The sequence below is a fragment of the Numida meleagris genome, chromosome 1, assembly GCF_002078875.1.
Source record: "Numida meleagris isolate 19003 breed g44 Domestic line chromosome 1, NumMel1.0, whole genome shotgun sequence".
NCBI lineage: Eukaryota > Metazoa > Chordata > Aves > Galliformes > Numididae > Numida > Numida meleagris.
In genome coordinates, this window is record NC_034409.1 from 187404568 (window position 1) to 187422132 (window position 17565).

The window sequence follows — 17565 nt, forward strand, 5'->3', positions numbered from 1 at the left end:
CACTCTCTATACTTTTACAACACAGTAACTGGCTAATCCGTAATATGCTTTTCTGATCCTTAATGGTGGCTGCACTGGTCAACAAAACAATCAGAAGAGAGCTATGTTAAGTCCAGAGTCAGTGCCCATAGACTATCAGAATCCACCTGTTCTCCCTCCTAGTGCCATCATCTGTTCATTACACTTCGATTTTGAATTTTTGTAAGCACAGACTGCATAATTTTACAGTTCTGCTGAATCTAACCCAAGAACAACAAGAACGTGAACTCTCTTCTGGAAGAATTGAGATAGGCTTACAAACAGCTGGGAAGGATTGCTAGCATCCCAAGAGGATATCTATCACTGAGCTGTTTTCCTCTATAAAGGGGCTGGATTTCTAAGTGAGATGCAAATTTCAGAGCATCTAGCAGAAATGCAGAGCATATTATTCCAGGAAAAACTAAGGCTACACTACTCTTGGAGGTAACATAGATAGTCTAGCTTGTGTCCCAAGCTATCATCCTTCTTTAGATCTAGTTTAGAGAATTAAAACCATTTGAACGCCTTCTGACATTAGTAGCATTCTCCATGCAAAATTTTGCACACAAAAACGCATACACATGTGTAACACAATGAAGGTACAAAAAACAACAACAAAAATCAACACTGAAAGCTATTGCAGGAAAAAAGCAAACAAACTTGTTTTATGTCACCATTAGCAGAGTGACAAAAATTTAGCAAGTTTTGTAAAGTTTTGTTGGGGATGGACTCCACCAACCACAAGGCAAGCCCTGCTGTGATCCACACACATGGCTTATCATCACATAAATACATCCCGAGTGCGGAGTAGTTATATTTGCAAAAGCAGCTCATGAGTTTGACAATATCACTTTTGTGATTCCAATTTAGATAAATATAAGGATCCAGATTTACTGAAAAGTAAAAAAACGTCAAAAAAACCTATGTTGATTCTCTCCAAGACATATGCATTACACGTAAGATAAAGTAACCTGCTTGAATCTTAACACAGCTGTTGCACATTTCTTTGCTTACTTAAGCATGAAGCAGCAATTAAATTCAACATTTACAAATTCTGTCCCAAGTTGGTAAAGTCTGAATTTCCCATGCAATTCTGAGCTTATCTGCATATTTTAAACCAAACATGCAATATTCAGGAAGTGTTACAAACAATAATAACTACTAGTTGGGTTAGTCTCACGAATTTCCATTGCAAACTACAGAGAGCTAGAAATCTGTCACCAGGCACCTGTTCTGGAAGGTTTATTTTAGAAAGTCACGAGAAAATACTTTTGAAGTCCACATTTAATCTACACAATATGATTAATCTGAACTAAATGAAGTGATCATTCACATAATTCAGCAGTGCAGCAGATCAGGATATTTCTATTTTGGAGTTTAACTCTGAGCTCTTCTCTTAGAAAATATTAGCTGTAATATCTCAGAAACCATCTTACACCATGAAACCAGGGGAATGAAAAAAGTACTTATGTTGAATAGGTACTAATACTTCTAAAAGAAAGTGGATTTTCAAGTCAAAAAATATACAATTTTTTTGTTCATAGATAAATGATGTTATATCTTTGAAGGCTTATTCATACAGAATTCTGGTTTTTATATATATTTGTATGTATATATTTAAATAGTACATTTAATCCTGCTTTTACTTAAGCATCTAACAGTGAATGGTAGCCCATAGAGGTGAGGGAGGATAAAATTGTGGATACTATGCACCTTCATTGCATTGATCTATCACACAGAAGGTTTTCTTACTCAAAATATATATTATACAGAAGGCTTTTTTGAATTTGATGTGACAGATGAAATTTTTTCAATGGTTCTTCAGTTAAGAAAGTATTGAGATTGACAATGAAGTCTAAATCTGCTTCATATTTCTCTTGTCACCTGCCAGGTTAGCAGCCACGTCAAAGAAAGAACTGTAAGAAAGAATGTCATAGATCAAGATCACAGAAAAAGGAGCATTTATTGTGGAGGTAGCTCAGGTAGTAAAGATTTCCAGATGGAATGAATAGCTGAAAAATCATTTTAACTCAAGCACAGCTTAGTGTGTGATCAGATACTGTAGGGCTTCTTGGTTATCCTTTATAGACACAGTGTAAGGACGTGTGGCATATGACAGCTGGGAGTGAATCCATGGAAGGCATCCCATGCAGCTCTTAAGATCCGGCCCTGGGGACCCCAAATTCCAGCCTCCAATGCCTGTGCGCGCATATGTGTGTGTGCCCAAGTGCACAAGGGTTACTCATTGGCATTTCTGTGCTTCATAAAAATTACATATCCATTCAGTGCACCCACAATCAATGTTTATACCTTCATTAAATATCTCTCATGGTGCTGCTCTCCGTAAAGAGAGATGAGAGGCAGGAGAGCACACAGAGCAGGGTAACCACTTACTGGCATCAATGACGGAATTAAAAAAGCTGTGCACGTGGGGGCAGTGCTGAGAGATCTTCCATGTATTTCTTTCTCCCTGCTTAAATACTTCCTGCTTTATTATTTATTTCTCACTTCTGCTATCACTCTCACTCAAAGGTAGTATGTGCAAATCATCTGATTTACCTAAAGTCAACTTAACATACATTACCTTTAAATCTCCTACCTTGTCTTGATACTCTCACTTCTGTTAATTTTATACCAGAATCCCATTTTAAGTTGTCTGTAATTTTTACTATTTTTTTCCTCCCTCCATCAAAATAATGATTGCACTAATTTGCCTCAAAAATGATGCTTGAGAGAAAGTGTTGTCTAGCAACTAAAACAAAGGGCACAGTGCTCTAAGAATTTATTTCTGTCTCCATTAGCAGTTCATCTGGGGAGCTGGGAAAGCAACTCCTGCTCTGCATAGCACTTTTCTAGGAGTCACTTCCCAGGGATATCAGAAGAGGTTAACTCATAGAATGGCTTGGGTTGGACTGGACCTCAAAGATCATCCAGTTCCAACACACTGCCATGGGCAGGGCTGCTGCCTGCTAGATCTGGCTGTCCAGGGCCCCATCCAACCTGGCCTTAGCTTTGTTCATCAAGTCTAACCTAGGTTCCCTCTATAGCTGGAGAGGGACAAATCTTATCCAAAAAGGCTGAATGACTTCAGAGACATGTATGTCATTACTGCCTACAGACAGACCTTAGGAAGCCAGCCTAATCAATGGCTCCATTTAATTGAAAAGCAAAACAAAAAAAATCAAAACTAAAACCACCCCACCCTTTAATTCAGATTTTCACAGCTCCACAATATGAGTAAAAAGGAAATCCCTGAATGCTTTTCAGGAGCAATATACTTTTAAAACAAGAATTGTGTGGTTGACTGAGCACAGCCCAGGGAATTTGTGGTCTCCTTTTTGGAGGTCTCAGGAAGGCACCTGGGCACCCTGCTCTCGGTGTCCCTGCTGGGGAAGGTGTGGGGTCAGATGGACTCAGAGGTCCTTCCAACCCCAACCATTTTGCCAGTCTGTGGGAGGCTGTCCCTAACACCTGCACTGACCTCACTGGGAGCTTTGTCCTGAAGGTCTCCACAGCACTGGGCCTAGAAAATACCCAATAGGCTTTCACTTTCTGCGCTATTTAACGATGTTACTGTAACAGCTTTCACCATGTCAGATTTGCAGGCTTTTCTCAGCATGGCAAACCACCAGAAGCACACTGCAATTCCTAGATGCTTTGGGAAACCTTCCTCCTTCCTTCCTTGATCAGCATTTTGACAAATTACTGTGCAGAAAGCTTAAATTCTTAGAATTCATATTAGCTGGTGATATAAGTGGAACACACAGCAATTGTCCAGCGTCATAGAATCAAGTTGGACTGGATGGCTTTTAAGGGTCCCTTCCAGCTCCCCTGCTATGAACAGAGACACCTACAGCTCCATCAGGTGCTCAGAGCCCCGTCCAGCCTGACCTTGAGTGTCTCCAGGATGGGGTATCCATCACCTCTCTGGGCAACCTGTGCCAGTGCCTCACCACCCTTGCTGTAAAAAGCTTCTTCCTTATATCCTATTTAAATCTCCCCTCTTTTAGGGGAGATTTTCCCTTGTCATGTCACAACAGGCCCTGCTGAAGAATCTGTGCCCTTCAAACCACTATTCAAGCCTCAGCTTAAGCATATAAGCATCAGTTAATAGTGTGAAATCTTGTCCAGTTTATAGACTGTTCTGTACTTTCAATCATGTTTCTACACGAACTAATTCACCTGAAGGCAGAGAACACCAGCTGTTGGTAGCAAGGTTCTCAACTCTATTAAAAATAAAATACACTGAATTGTTTAGATAAAAAAAAAAATATTTATTTTGCAGTGCCTTCAGTATCTTTAACAGCCCAATCACCCAAGTTCCTGTAATAGTTTCTAAACGTAAAATTGTGGAAGGCATCACAAGGTCCAAGTAAACCACTAGCTAAGAAATAAGACAGATTTTAATTACAATTAAAGATGAGAAACAAGTGATGCTGAAGGTAACTAAAAAGCCAAGCATTTGAAAAATTCAAAAATCAGCCAGGAAAAGATAACACTTTTAGAGTAGAAAGCTGGGAATAAATACGAGCCCCTGAAGTCATACAGTGTATGAAATGATGTTACTGTGAAGGACCTAACATAGCAAAAGCGTTGGTAGTTTATTGCTTGAAAAGTAAAGAAGTTAACACAAAACAGATGTCTTTTGGATAGAATACATTTGTTCTAAATGAAAAGCAGTTAGGGACTAGAAGAAGAAAGGGAATGGGAGGAGAAGAAAAAAAGTGAACTGGGGTCAGAAACTGCTTCAAGATTTTCTGCTTTAAAAGTGAACCACCCCGGGCTCCGCACTATCCCAGCAGCTCCCTATACCTTCCTACAGGGAGACTCAAGCATGCAGTTAGGAGTCTAACTGCGGTCTGTTGTCAAAGACAGAAGATCAGGGTATTCATTTAAAAGAGAAACTATTTCTGGAATATCACTGCATTGACAAAATTGTTCTCTGCGCTACTGCCAAGGAACTATTCCAAGGCCAGTATGGTGACTCCATACAACTCTTTTTCATTGCTACAAGTTTTTGTTTTCTGTGTAAGGTCAAAAACAAGGCTTCCAGCCTAGTGAACTCTAAAATAGGGAAGGAAATTAGAAGGAACTACAATCAGTGCTTCACAGTAAAATTAGCAGCTGCAAACATAACAGCTGTTACAAAATAAAATTGACACTATTTATATTCCCAGTGAAAATAACTTATGACTTTATGATTATCTTATTGAAACAGTAAGAAGAGGATATTACTGAACTTAATCAATTGCTAACAGAAAACAATTTGTAATCTCCAGTATAAGGTTCTAACAGATATACTACTTTTCTGTATAAAATTAAGCAGACAAAGCTACATACAAACAGTGAGAAACTAAGCAGACTGCACTAAGTTCAAATGGAAGTACAGAAGAAAAGCCAACATGACTTCAAGCTTTCACATGTAAAATGAAAACAAGAAAAGACAAGTTTAAAAGGAAATCTCATTTTCCATGCACAACTTCTAAGTTGACACAGCCAACTTTAAAGAACATACTATTTAAGACAACGTAAAGCCTCTTGATAGAAACAAGCTAAATGGGACTGAATTATGAAAAAAGTACTTAAAATGAAACATTTATGAACATGTGATTTTTAGTTTTACAGAGGAATTAAAATATAAAGTTTCACGTGTCTCAGGAGCATCCTACAAGGACTCGATTTTAAAAGACCCTCTGAGGAGCCCCAGCACCACCTTGCTCACCACCGTGAGAGCAGAGTACTCACAGGCACAGTCACACAGGGACTACAGCTAATTAGACAGAATCATAGAACGCTTAGGCTTGGAAGGGACCTTAAAGCCCATCCAGCCCCAACCCCCTGCCATGGGATGGTTGCCCCCCCACCTGCTCAGGCTGCCCAGGGCCCATCCAACCTGGCCTTGAGCACCTCCAGGGATGGGGCACCCACAGCTTCTCCGGGCAGCCTGTGCCAGAGCCTCACCACCCTCTGATTATATTCTCAGTACCATAGAGTATTTAGACGCAAAAATCTGTATCTGGGCTACCTATCTTACACGGCCAGACAAGAGAAGCGTGGGACTATCTCAGAAACTGCACTCATTTGTCCTGAATTCACCACAGCTGCATTTATAACATCAAAAGTAACAAAAGCAGCAGACACTAATCACAGCATCCAGCTGTGCCCATTAACTGCGGACATAACCTCGAGCACTCAAGGATTAGTTTAAGTGCCAATTTTAGTTTTGAGCTTACAAATAACATTTCCTCTCATCTGATATATTATATAAAGTTCTGTTACAGCCACGTGATACTGCAAAATACCTTAAATTATAAAGAAATCTCTGCATCAAAGAAGCAGTTAGTCGCTCAGTGAACTTCTGCACTCCTTTCAAAGAATTATGTGTTAAAAATATTAGGAAAACTAGTTTTCTGACATAATCTACAGGCTGACTAGGCTCTCATCACTGGTCACTTCATGGAGAGTCAGGAGGCAGAGGGCTGACATTTAACAGCTGGAAAACAGAGCTTACAATTCTGTAACTTGGTTAAGAAACAAACCCATATCAGTTAATAGGGAAACCTGGAGAGTTTGAGACACCACTATAAGAAGCAACCTTTGATATTGCTGCCTGAATGAGACTACAACCTCCTACAAAGGAGATTCCAGTCCATTTTCAACTATTATCAATAAATTAGGACCTGAAAATACAACTCCAGAGTGCAACTGACGTTTCTGATGCTATTAAGTTAAAAACCAACCAACCAAAAAAACTGAAAAAAACCCAACCTCTAAGACAAGAGTTGTAACACGTCCTGAACATACAACCCTGATGTCCAGCTTCCTACATATTTGTATTATTTCTTCCTCCTAAATTCTTCTATCTTACAAAATGCACAGCGATATTCTCTCACTGAGCTTCAGCACCATAACCAAAGAAACACACATCTAAGCCTTTACTTTTATTAATCTTCACAGCAGGGATGTATTCCAACTGAGATGAGGAGAGGATTTGTCAAGCCCCTCTGGTCACCGTCACTATGTCCTTGTCCTGTTCTTTCCTGCTTCCCTAAGCTGATTGCTCACTGTTGGAAACATGATCCTCAGCAAACAGGCCTTCCGTTGGATCCTGAATGGTCACTCCTCGCTTATGTTATAATCTTTAATACGCGTGCACGAAATATAATCTTAGTGCCTTGCATTCTTTGGTAATTAGATATAGGGATTCTAGATAAAAGCCAACTGCTGTAATACAGTTTTATCCACGTATTGGTTTTCAACAGCCGAGAAAAGGGGCCTTTAACATGAGCGTTCACGTTTCGAAGTAGAGAGGAAACCTACAGAAAGCAAATAAATACAAATATTTATTCTTCCCACATATTTTGTAACTACCTTAATTCTGCAGTATCTGAAACGAGACTATATGTGACAGCTGTAACAAAGCAGGGGATGAAGACATATTTTTCAGGCAGGAAGAGAGAATGAAATGGAGGTAAGAGCTAACAAACATCCCCAGCTGCCCAGGAAGAGATCTGCTAGAGTGAACTCCAGATTTTTACACTCATATTTTAAAAGAACAAGCTTCATGCATCAGTAGCTTTGAGGAAGGCATAAGGCAAGGAGCACGCTTTGTAAAAGCCTCTGCAGCTTATTGAAGTTACAACACACTGTACGCTCCTCAAAGGCTCAGGAACAAAAGAACAGAAAGGTGAATTTATTACCTTTGCAGCCATGGGATGCTTATAACTCTTAAGTGCAGCTCTCCAGCTATTTCCACAGCTGGAGTCTGCAAAGACAGACACCACCCATCACACTGTCTCTCTGTTACTGCCTTTGCAACCAAATCTAAGCAAGCAGCTAACAGCTCACTGTTGATAAAGCAGAAATTCACTCGCTGTAACTGCTCCTTGACCTCTTTGTTATCAGCTGGTCTAATCAAGGTGTAATTGATGAATGCTTTCCCTATAGGGAAAGCAAGCTGTTAAGAAGGCAAGTTCATTGGCTTGCTTGAAAGATTGAGAGCACCTGGAACTTCTGACTGGTTTACCAGCTTTCAAGGGAGGGCTGTGAAGGAATAGCTGCAGAGAGACTGCAATGCGTCACAAGGCAGCTCGCAGGCCACGGACACTGAGTTTTGGCAAAAGTCTTAGGGCAGAACTCTACTCTTTTTACAGTGCTCTAATGGGAAGGAATGAGGAAATGGGAAGGAACGTGGACATTTGAGGCTAAGATGTGCACTAAAGCTTCTTAGCAGGTTCAATAAGAGTTCAGTATTCTGGCCAACTCTCAAACTGTCTTACAGGACAATTCATCTCTATTTTACCTTAAATTCATCTTTTAGTTCATCTTTAGCATTTTAGTTTCACTGACAAGAGGCGTTTTTTCTTAACTCCTTCTATGCTGGGCTATAATCTGCTGCTCTTGCCATTAAAATCAAAATATGTCCTGCGTAAAAATGTGGAAATATAAAAAGTGCTTGCCTCTGTGCTATATGTTCCCATTTTAATTTCTAATTACTTGATTAATAAGAGCGCACCGCTCTGCCCTGTGATGACGAGTTGTTAAAGACGGAGAAGAGTGAATTCCTTCCAAGAATATTAAAAATTGGAGAGCAAAGTTAATTTGGAGGGATAGATTCCCTTCTTAATTTTTATTCACGTTAGGCTTTGGTCCTTGAATTCTCTTTAATTTCATTTCAGCCACGTGCAGCATGTGTGAGCAGCACATGAATGTGAAGAAGTCATTTTCTGTAGGCTGCAGGACAGCGTGTTTATTTTGAATACACATAAACCTCCCTATGAACTATGCTCGCAATAGTAATTAGAGGTTAGGATGCTCGGTGTTAGTGGACCACCATTTACACAGTACACGAGATACAGTATACACATTATTTTCAGTTTTTAAAATAGAAGTAAGTAATGACTCAAAAGCCCGACTTTCTGGCCATTGTTCCTACAGCTATCACCATGAACTCTCACTGCTGAGCTCTGATTTTTTAATCTGTGATTCAGTTTCCTCTTGCTTCTAATAAACTTGCCATAAATAATTTCACATAATTTGCATTTGTTGGGACTTTCTCTTTTGTCTCTTCTTCTATTTTTCAGAGGGATGAGGGAAATACAGACAGTGAGAACAGGAATTAAAGAGCAGAGGAACTGACGAGAAGTTCTCTGTGCTTTATAATAACCCTAGTACTTCCATTCATCTCCTTGTCATGCAAATCACTGCTTGCATCTTCCATCCTCCCTTTGTTTACTATATATATCCTTCTTTACAGAACTTTCTCTTGCTTCCAAGCGTTTTGTCTGAGGAATGGGCAGCATGTTTCAGATAAACACCAATCATATTACATTTAATCTGTGTTAGTCTCTGCATTTGTTTATCCCAGATAGAAGGAGAAACCAAAGTGCCATAATATCAAGAGGAAAAGCTGCTCAAGTTGATGGCAAGCGCTGGATTGTTGCAGGAGTTGCAATTCTCATGAGATTGGCTGCCAAGTGTATACACATAATTGTGAAGGAAGTTCTGCTGAGGCTTAGATAAACATTTGACAGTTTGAAACAAGGAAAATGTAAACTTTGAACCGTATTTCTATAGTATCAACCGCATCTCCTTCCCACAGCTAAGTATGTCATTTCGTTTTGGATGCATTGTAATATTGCCAAGATAAAGATGCTGTAGACTTTTCTTAGCCGCAGAAAAACTAAATTATTGGAATGTAAGGTTTTCCATTTAATTCCTAATCATCAGCTATCTTATACTATTGTCTGCTACTTAAATCATTACCACTAAGTACCTGAAGTATCAATAGCTAAAGATTTCACCAATTGTTTTTGTTCGCAACAAGATCTAAAAGCTTAATAAGCTGGAAAAGATAAAAAAGATATTGGTTCATATTTCTGTGGCTATTCCTTGCTCTCCAAAAAAAACCCAAAGCCATAGTAAAAACAACTCATCAATTCCTGCATGGAAATGGCAAAATCAAGCTACAAGCCTACTGAGGCCCTTTGCCAGTTTTGAAAGCATTTTAAAGTGAGGAGCCTCTGAACGATGCACAACTGCACAGTTTCAAGGTTGTCTTTTAAGGCTGTGTTTCAGTAAATGCTACAAGAAAGGTAGAGTGAATAGTATAAATAGTGTAAATTACATAGAAAGGAGAAAAAAAATTGTGCTGGGTCTTTAAAATAAAACAAATATTTATGCTGATATAGATTGCCTATCTTTCTGAATGATCTGAAAAATGGTAAGTAATTTTCCGTGTAGGCTATTTAAACAGCATTTTAAAATGTTTCATCTTTCTTTGCTGATGGATTTTCTCAAGAGGGAGAAACTTCATCTCACATCTGTATCTACACAGCTAAGTTAAAATGCAGTACCTCAGCAGTCAGATACGACATGCTGGACAATTACTGACTGCTCTTTTTACCTGAAAAAAATCAATCATTTCCTACAACAAGGCTGACTTTTGGCCCTGTTCTTCCAGTTCTGCTCTCATCATTGTATCTTGAATGCTTTGGGTGAAAAAAAGCTGGCTGTATTTCACCAGCAGCTCACGCAGTTGGGACTAGTCTGCCCTCAACAGGGTTTTTGGGGAATGGAGTAGCTTTATTGGAAAAAAATGACTAAACATTTAATATAATACTTGGTGGATTTCATCAGCGTCATTTGAATTGCATGTTCACCAAAACTGAATTTGACATAGTGCAGAGCTGGTAGAAGGTAGGGGAGCAGTACGTCACCTAGAAGTTCACATATAATAGGAAAAATCTGTCAAGTAATGCATGCTTTGTGTATTAACAATGGCTTAGAACAACTCTGAAATGCCAGTGATTGCTACAAGCAGTCTGACACCATGGTGATAATTGCAGTTTAATATCACTAGACAGCAAACATGACTGCCACAGCTAATGGGAACATGGCTTTATTCAGAAACCAATGTGGATAGCTCTCTCTCATGGAACTGCTTTTCAATGCTTTTTCTCTAAAATAGCTCTGATTATTGCTTATGCATTTTTATACTAATATATTCTGTTTATTTAACTAAGGATAGATATGTGCGATTTCTTTTGTGCTCTCTGCACATTTCTTAGTATGGCCTAATTTATTCTGCTTGGTGACTCAAGCACAGATAAGCCATAAACAGATGCACGATACCAGATCTCCAGCACAATTGCAAGTTTGATAAATACCAGCTGTTTTTGTGTGCTATTATCAAGACTCAGAGAAACAAAGCATCATGTTGCATAAACTCCAGCAGTAGTAATACATCTCCCCTGCACCTCTGAAAAATCTGTTGAGCTGAACCTGCTATTGGAACTGTACTGCTTCACCTGAGACCTTAATGTTCCCTAGGCAGGGCGCAATTAGGCAGAATTAACCACTTGTGTTTGCAGGCTGTAGTGGAACTTCTGAATTTAGCTAGAATTATTTACTGAAAACTAATAAAATGGTACCAGCACGTCTTCACAGACACCCGTATGTGTAGAATTCAGCCAGACAATGTTTCACAGTGACAGCTACTGTGGAGAAAATCCATATTTTGCTCCTATCAGAAAGTAATAGTCTTCTCATGAAATCCTCCACAGTCTTGAACAGTTGCATCAGGAAAAAGCACAGCTTGTGGATGATAGTAGGGAGTTCTCTCACTTAACTCCGGACTCACAAAATCAGTCAAACCTGCTGAAACTAGGTCCAACTCTAGAAATCTAAATTTTTGACATCAAAATCTGGATGAGATAAATCACACCCTTAATTCTCTTACATTTTGCTAAATTTCTTATTGATGCTTTTATTAAAAAATCAGTCATTTTCTCTCATAAATACTTATTATCTGGGGCTAACTGTCGTGGAAGCAGAAGGACACAGTCATGCAGTGGTAGTAGAGAGAGACTCTATGCATTTGGTAGGAAGAGTTAATCTTTGTTTAATTCCAATCTGGCTGTCTGAAGCACATTCAGATCTTCCTGGCATTTGTGCTCAAGCTTATCTTTTGCACTGTCTAACTCCAGAAGGAAAATAGAAAAGAATGTAGAATAAGCAGAAACAAATATAAACTGATAGCTCAGTGTTGAATACTTACTATATGCACATTTAAAGATTGTTCTTGTAGTTGCATACAATATTTCTAAAAGCAAAATCTGTGAGAAAAATAGAGTCACTTCTTACGACTAGAATTACCACTTGAATTTTTGTTCCAGATGATTTCTGATGATAGCTGGGAAAAGCACTATCTACACCAGCCTCATCCTTTTAAATGGGTGGATTTATGCACTTATCTTTTACCATATGTCTTTAAGTTTATTATTTTGCTTACCCTCCGGCTGGTATTGTGCTATGATTGTTACCGTCTGCCCTGCTCCTTTGAGTGCAGCTGCAGCCTGCTCGTGGGTAGCACCTCGAAGATCGATGCCATTCACCTACAGAAGGAATGCAAACAACAACACATCTGAGCCGTTTAACACTAGACAGAAAGATCGAGTTTTTTTATTTAAATACCTGATGGTTGCTCAGGTGCAAAAGTGAAGGTACAGACTCAGAAAGGCAGAGAGAATGCTACCTATGACTGCACATGAGGATCTGCACTAACACGGCACACACTGGTGTTTGTAGCCATTCTTATCATCTGACCACTTCTTTTGGGGGGTTTTCTCCTCTGCTGAGTTTACTTTTGGTGGTCTCTTCATGAATCATTTTTTTTTAAATATATGATTTAAAGGTTACATTTCCTGCTGTGTTGGAGAATATTGTAGGCAATGAAACTGCTCCTTCAGCCAGACCTTGAAAGCCCATTCCGCAGCTTCAGGGGAGTGTGGAAATACACAAAGCAACTCTAACCAAAAAACTCTGATCACAGGACACAGAGAACTAAAATCAAGCTACCATTTTCTTATGCAACTCTTCTCCTGTTGCCTAGAAATATAGTCCTATCTTGCATGTGACAGCAGTGGAGCTGTGAGCAGGGGCAGCTTTGCTACTTCTTGCAGTAGGTACTTCCATGGGGTCCATCTTATTTCATAGAATCATAGAATCAATTGAATTGGAAGGGACCCTTAAAAGTCATCTAGTACAACTCCTGCAATGAACAGCGACACTTAGAGCTCCATCAGGTGCTCAGAGCCTGGTCCAGCCTTATACCTTGGATGTCTCCATGGGTCATGGATGGGTCATCCACCAACTCTCAGTGCAACCTGTTCCAGTGCCTCACCACTCTTACTGTAAACTTCTTCCCTATATCCAGTATATACTTCCTTTCTTTTAGTGTGAAACCATTTCGCCTTGTCCTATCACAACAGACCCTTCTAGATAGTCTGTCCCCTTCTTTCTCACAGCCCCGCTTTAGATACTGAAAGGCCACTCTCAGGTCTCCACGGAGCCTTCTCTTCTCTAGACCAAACAGCCCCAGCTCTCTCAGCCCCCCAGAAATATGGGGACAGCTTTAAATCTTTTTTGATTTGTAGATGTGGAGTTAAATGCTTTGTCAGCAGCATCCCAAAGAAGAAACAGACTTGATGTATAAGATTATTAAATGCTCCAGTAATGGAGATCTTGCTTTCCAACAGGGCTGTTACTGTTTGGCTGTAGTGAAGTATATGTGATTATTTAACATATTTATTTATTTAAATATTTGACTCTCCTCCTCACATTTTGAAGATTTACATATCATAACGTTTCAATGAAGAACAGGAAACATTTGGCATACAAACAACATCAGCAGGACAGAAATCCACTTCCAATTGCTCAAGAAAAGAAAGGAGAAAAATGAAATGAAATAAAGGAGGAGAAAGAGAGCAATGTCATCGATCTTGCAGCAAACAGACCTCAGATTCTCAGCAATAGCAACCTTTATGATTTTTGTTTAATTTTATCAAATACTGAAACAAAATGGCTAAGCACTTATTGAAAATATGAAGTTAATTTTATTTAGCTTTTGACAACTTTTGACAACTTGGAAAAATAAATTTTATTACACAGAACTTTACAAATAGCAGCCATTCATAATGCTGTTATGAATTCATTTATTTTGATAAACTGAATTTTCAAACTGGCCTCTTTTAACCTGCTGTCTTTCACTAAGTAGCAGAGAATCTGATTTTTTTTGAACGTATATTTAATTATTATTTACATGAAAAAATGTAGTCTTTTCTAATATGTGATAACCATTTAAAATATTAGTCTTAGAAAATCTGATTTGTGATAGTAGTAATCTAAAACCCAGGAGATTCCAAGGAGACTGCATTATGCTATAGAACTGCTGACTGAATGCAGAAACTTAATTGTCTGGCTGAGCCTTCATATTTCTGAAAACATGATTCTGTAAGACCTAAAGATTTGCTTGTTAGACTTGTCTAACAAATATAATCTTCTCCATTTTTTCCCCTTTATAATAATGAAGAAAACAAAACACTTTTTTTTCCTAAGCAATTAATCTTTTATTCCCCAAAATACTTTTTAAGCTTCTCAATTTGATGATCGCTTATTGTTTCTCCCCATTATATTTGCTAAAAGGATTTCTCCTCATTTCTAAAAAAATAGATTTGAATTTCAATTGCCTATATTATTCCAATGGCATTCAAAGCTATGGAATATGTAGAACTTTAGAGAAGCATGATCTGTTGCAATCTTTTATGGTTATAAAAAATAAATATACACTGGCTTATCTTCAGATTCAGAAAGGAAACAAGTAGATGTGGAAATAGCATACCAAAACAATATAACCTATTCAAATCTTACCTTACTCATATCCTCATGCATGTTGTATAATGACAACAGTGATGTGAAAGAGGAAATGAATTATAAGTTTCCTGACAGAAAAATAAATGAATTTTTGAGTTACTGTGTCCATACGTGAATTCCACAATAGAGGATATGAATACACTACCGTGCTGATAATACCTGCTTCATCCGTGCAATTATACTAGACTCTTTCGGGCAGCACAGGAAGGGCATGGGAGGCAGCATAGTACCAAAGGGATGGATTCTCAGCAGACAGGAGAGAGGATGACTGGTAGAGTACATACAGGGATAAGACACTTTAGGGAACACCGAAGTAGCTGTTACAAGGTATAGTATAGGCTGGAAGACCACCGTACCTAAATAAACATTGAAAGCAAATATCTGTGCCAGAACACAATAATTTGTGAGGATAGGTTTGTATGGATCCCCACAATCTACCATCTGAAAGTAAGCTATGACAATTGCTCAGTATTCTGGATTTGCCAAATATTAGCATCTTTGTCTTACATATTTGAAAGCACTATCTGCTGATCGATATAATCTGATAATGTCTACATTTCTGTCATCTGAAGTGTTCAAAATTGATATTATTTTTACCATTTATATCTAGAATGAGTGCAGGAAAGTGAAAATCTTTACTTACAAATAATAGTTTTATGCCCCTGAAAAGAAACACTGAGCATGAAACAAATGTAAGATTATAAATTCCACAGTTTTTCTGATACAAGAATTCTCAGCTGTCTCATCTTCTGGTTTGAAAACAATGGCTGTGAAAATGCCTGGTGGAATCTTTCCAAAAAATGAACCAAAGGTTCAATACTTTCATCAGATTTGTAGATGTGAACCTCAAGTTTAGTGGATGGAAGACTAGCATAGACTCCTGCAAAAAAACAATCTAGGAATATAACATCAAAAAAGGAAATAATTACGTGCATTCTAAAAGAACAAAGGAGAGAATCAGTTTTCAGAGCCACAAAATCTCTACATTGTAATGAATTATACTGATAATACCTAAAGACGAGCATAATGTCAGTTATATGTTAGTTTACAACATCTGTAGAGAATAGAAACTTCCTTAAAGGAGACACAATTTAGACAAGAGGTTTTGTGCCCTGCCTTTCCTTAAGGATGGTGCTGTGACACTTAAGGCTGGGCATAGGTGCACCAGCACTATAATTACTCATTAAGCCAGTGTTTTAGTCACAGCTTTGGTGTCTCTGGAGGCCTTGACTATATCTTGACTATAATATGCCATAAAGGAAACCACAGCCAGGAGCTGGTGTCACTGAAAAAGACAAATTTGAAGCCAAGTTGTATTTAACAGGAAGCCTGGCTTTCATCTCTATGTTCTTTTTGTTTTTTGTTTTGTTTGTTTGTTTGTTCGTTTTTACTTTTCCTCAATATCTGGAGTCCTTGAGAGACTCCTGAGAAAGATGCAGTAGGATGAACTGAAGAAAAACTTTAAGAAACATTCCTGAATTCCTGAGATTTTGAGCTGGGGAAAAGGATATGGATTATGCCAATGGCTAGTATTAGAAGCATTAGAAATCAGTTTGTTTAGGATTAAGCTTGAGGACTGTAAACTTTTGAAAACAAGCTTCTCTTAAGCAAAACATGAAAACACTGTGGTGGTCTATAAAATTTGTATTAGCAGAACATCATGCTTTAAAAATCATTAATGAATCATAATGATCTTTCCATAGACAAAAGAATGTATGAAAGGAAAAGAAAGTACATGCTTATTTCTCCTCCTCCTCTGCAAAATAATAGACCTATGTATAGGTGATCTAACATCTAGAATTCCAGCATCAAGAATAAAAATATAGGACAGGAATTCCACCAAAGATAAGTTAACCAAACATCTTTCACTTTTCCACAGAACAACAAAAAAATCCTTCTTGTGTATATTCATAGAATCATTAAGGTTGGAAAAGACCTCTAAGATCCTCTAGTCCAAATGTCCACCTACCATCAATACCACCCACTAAACTATGTCCCTAAGTACTACATCTACCCTTTACTAAAACATCTACAGAGATGGTTACTCCATCACTTCCCTGGGCAACTTGTTCCAAAAAAAATAGGCCACTAAAATAGTAGTTGACTTCTTTCAACTCTTTGCATGATCCTGTTGGAAGAAATGATTGCTCAGGGTGCAGACACCACACATTACAATGACTAAATCTCTTTGAAATCAAGTGCACCTTCCTACTAGGATATGGGCCAGGATGAATGCCTGGAGAGGACTTCCAGGTCTGAGTGGTTGAAATGAGAATCACGTGGAAAAGAAATGTCAGAGGTAAAAGAACACATCAATTCTATTTCCGCAATTTTTTATGAAGATGATAAACGAATGACAAAACAGACTAAATAAATGACTGTACTACACTGGATTGCTAAATAGAGATCTCCCTCTTGAAGATACACAACTGCAGAATAAAATAAAAAAAATGTTGCTTAATTGACAAGTAGGAGCCTGTTTACATGCTGTATTGCTGACCAATGCCTGTGACAAGATCTCACTATGGAATAATAAATGTTAAAGTTCTAACATTAAGGACTTTTAAATCACCTAGTCTGACTTTTTCCAGTATAAGAGGAGTACATACTAACTAAATTTCTGCCCTGAGAAGCATTGTTTCCCAATATTTAAAAGCAAACATAACCAAGTCCCCAAACTTCTAGTTGAAAAAGAGCATGTTCATTTAAGAACATTAAATCTCCATGAAATACACAATTAATTTACACAATTAAATCAAATTCTTACCCTCAGGCCAGAATGAAAAAGAGCTTTCAGAGGGGTAAAACTAATATTCTATATTGCCTCTTCCTCTG

The 17565-nt window shown here is 38.2% G+C and overlaps 1 protein-coding gene across 3 annotated transcripts in view; it reads right to left on the reverse strand.

Annotated features, from left to right (window-relative positions):
* The window catches only part of DLG2 (discs large MAGUK scaffold protein 2), a 1019534-nt gene that overhangs the window by 194534 nt on the left and 807435 nt on the right, over positions 1–17565 (reverse strand). For all 3 annotated transcript variants that reach the window (XM_021382614.1, XM_021382609.1, XM_021382622.1), the window contains one exon: positions 12311–12413. In XM_021382614.1, coding sequence (XP_021238289.1) covers positions 12311–12413 — 103 coding nt within the window. The remainder of the gene's footprint in view (positions 1–12310; positions 12414–17565) is intronic.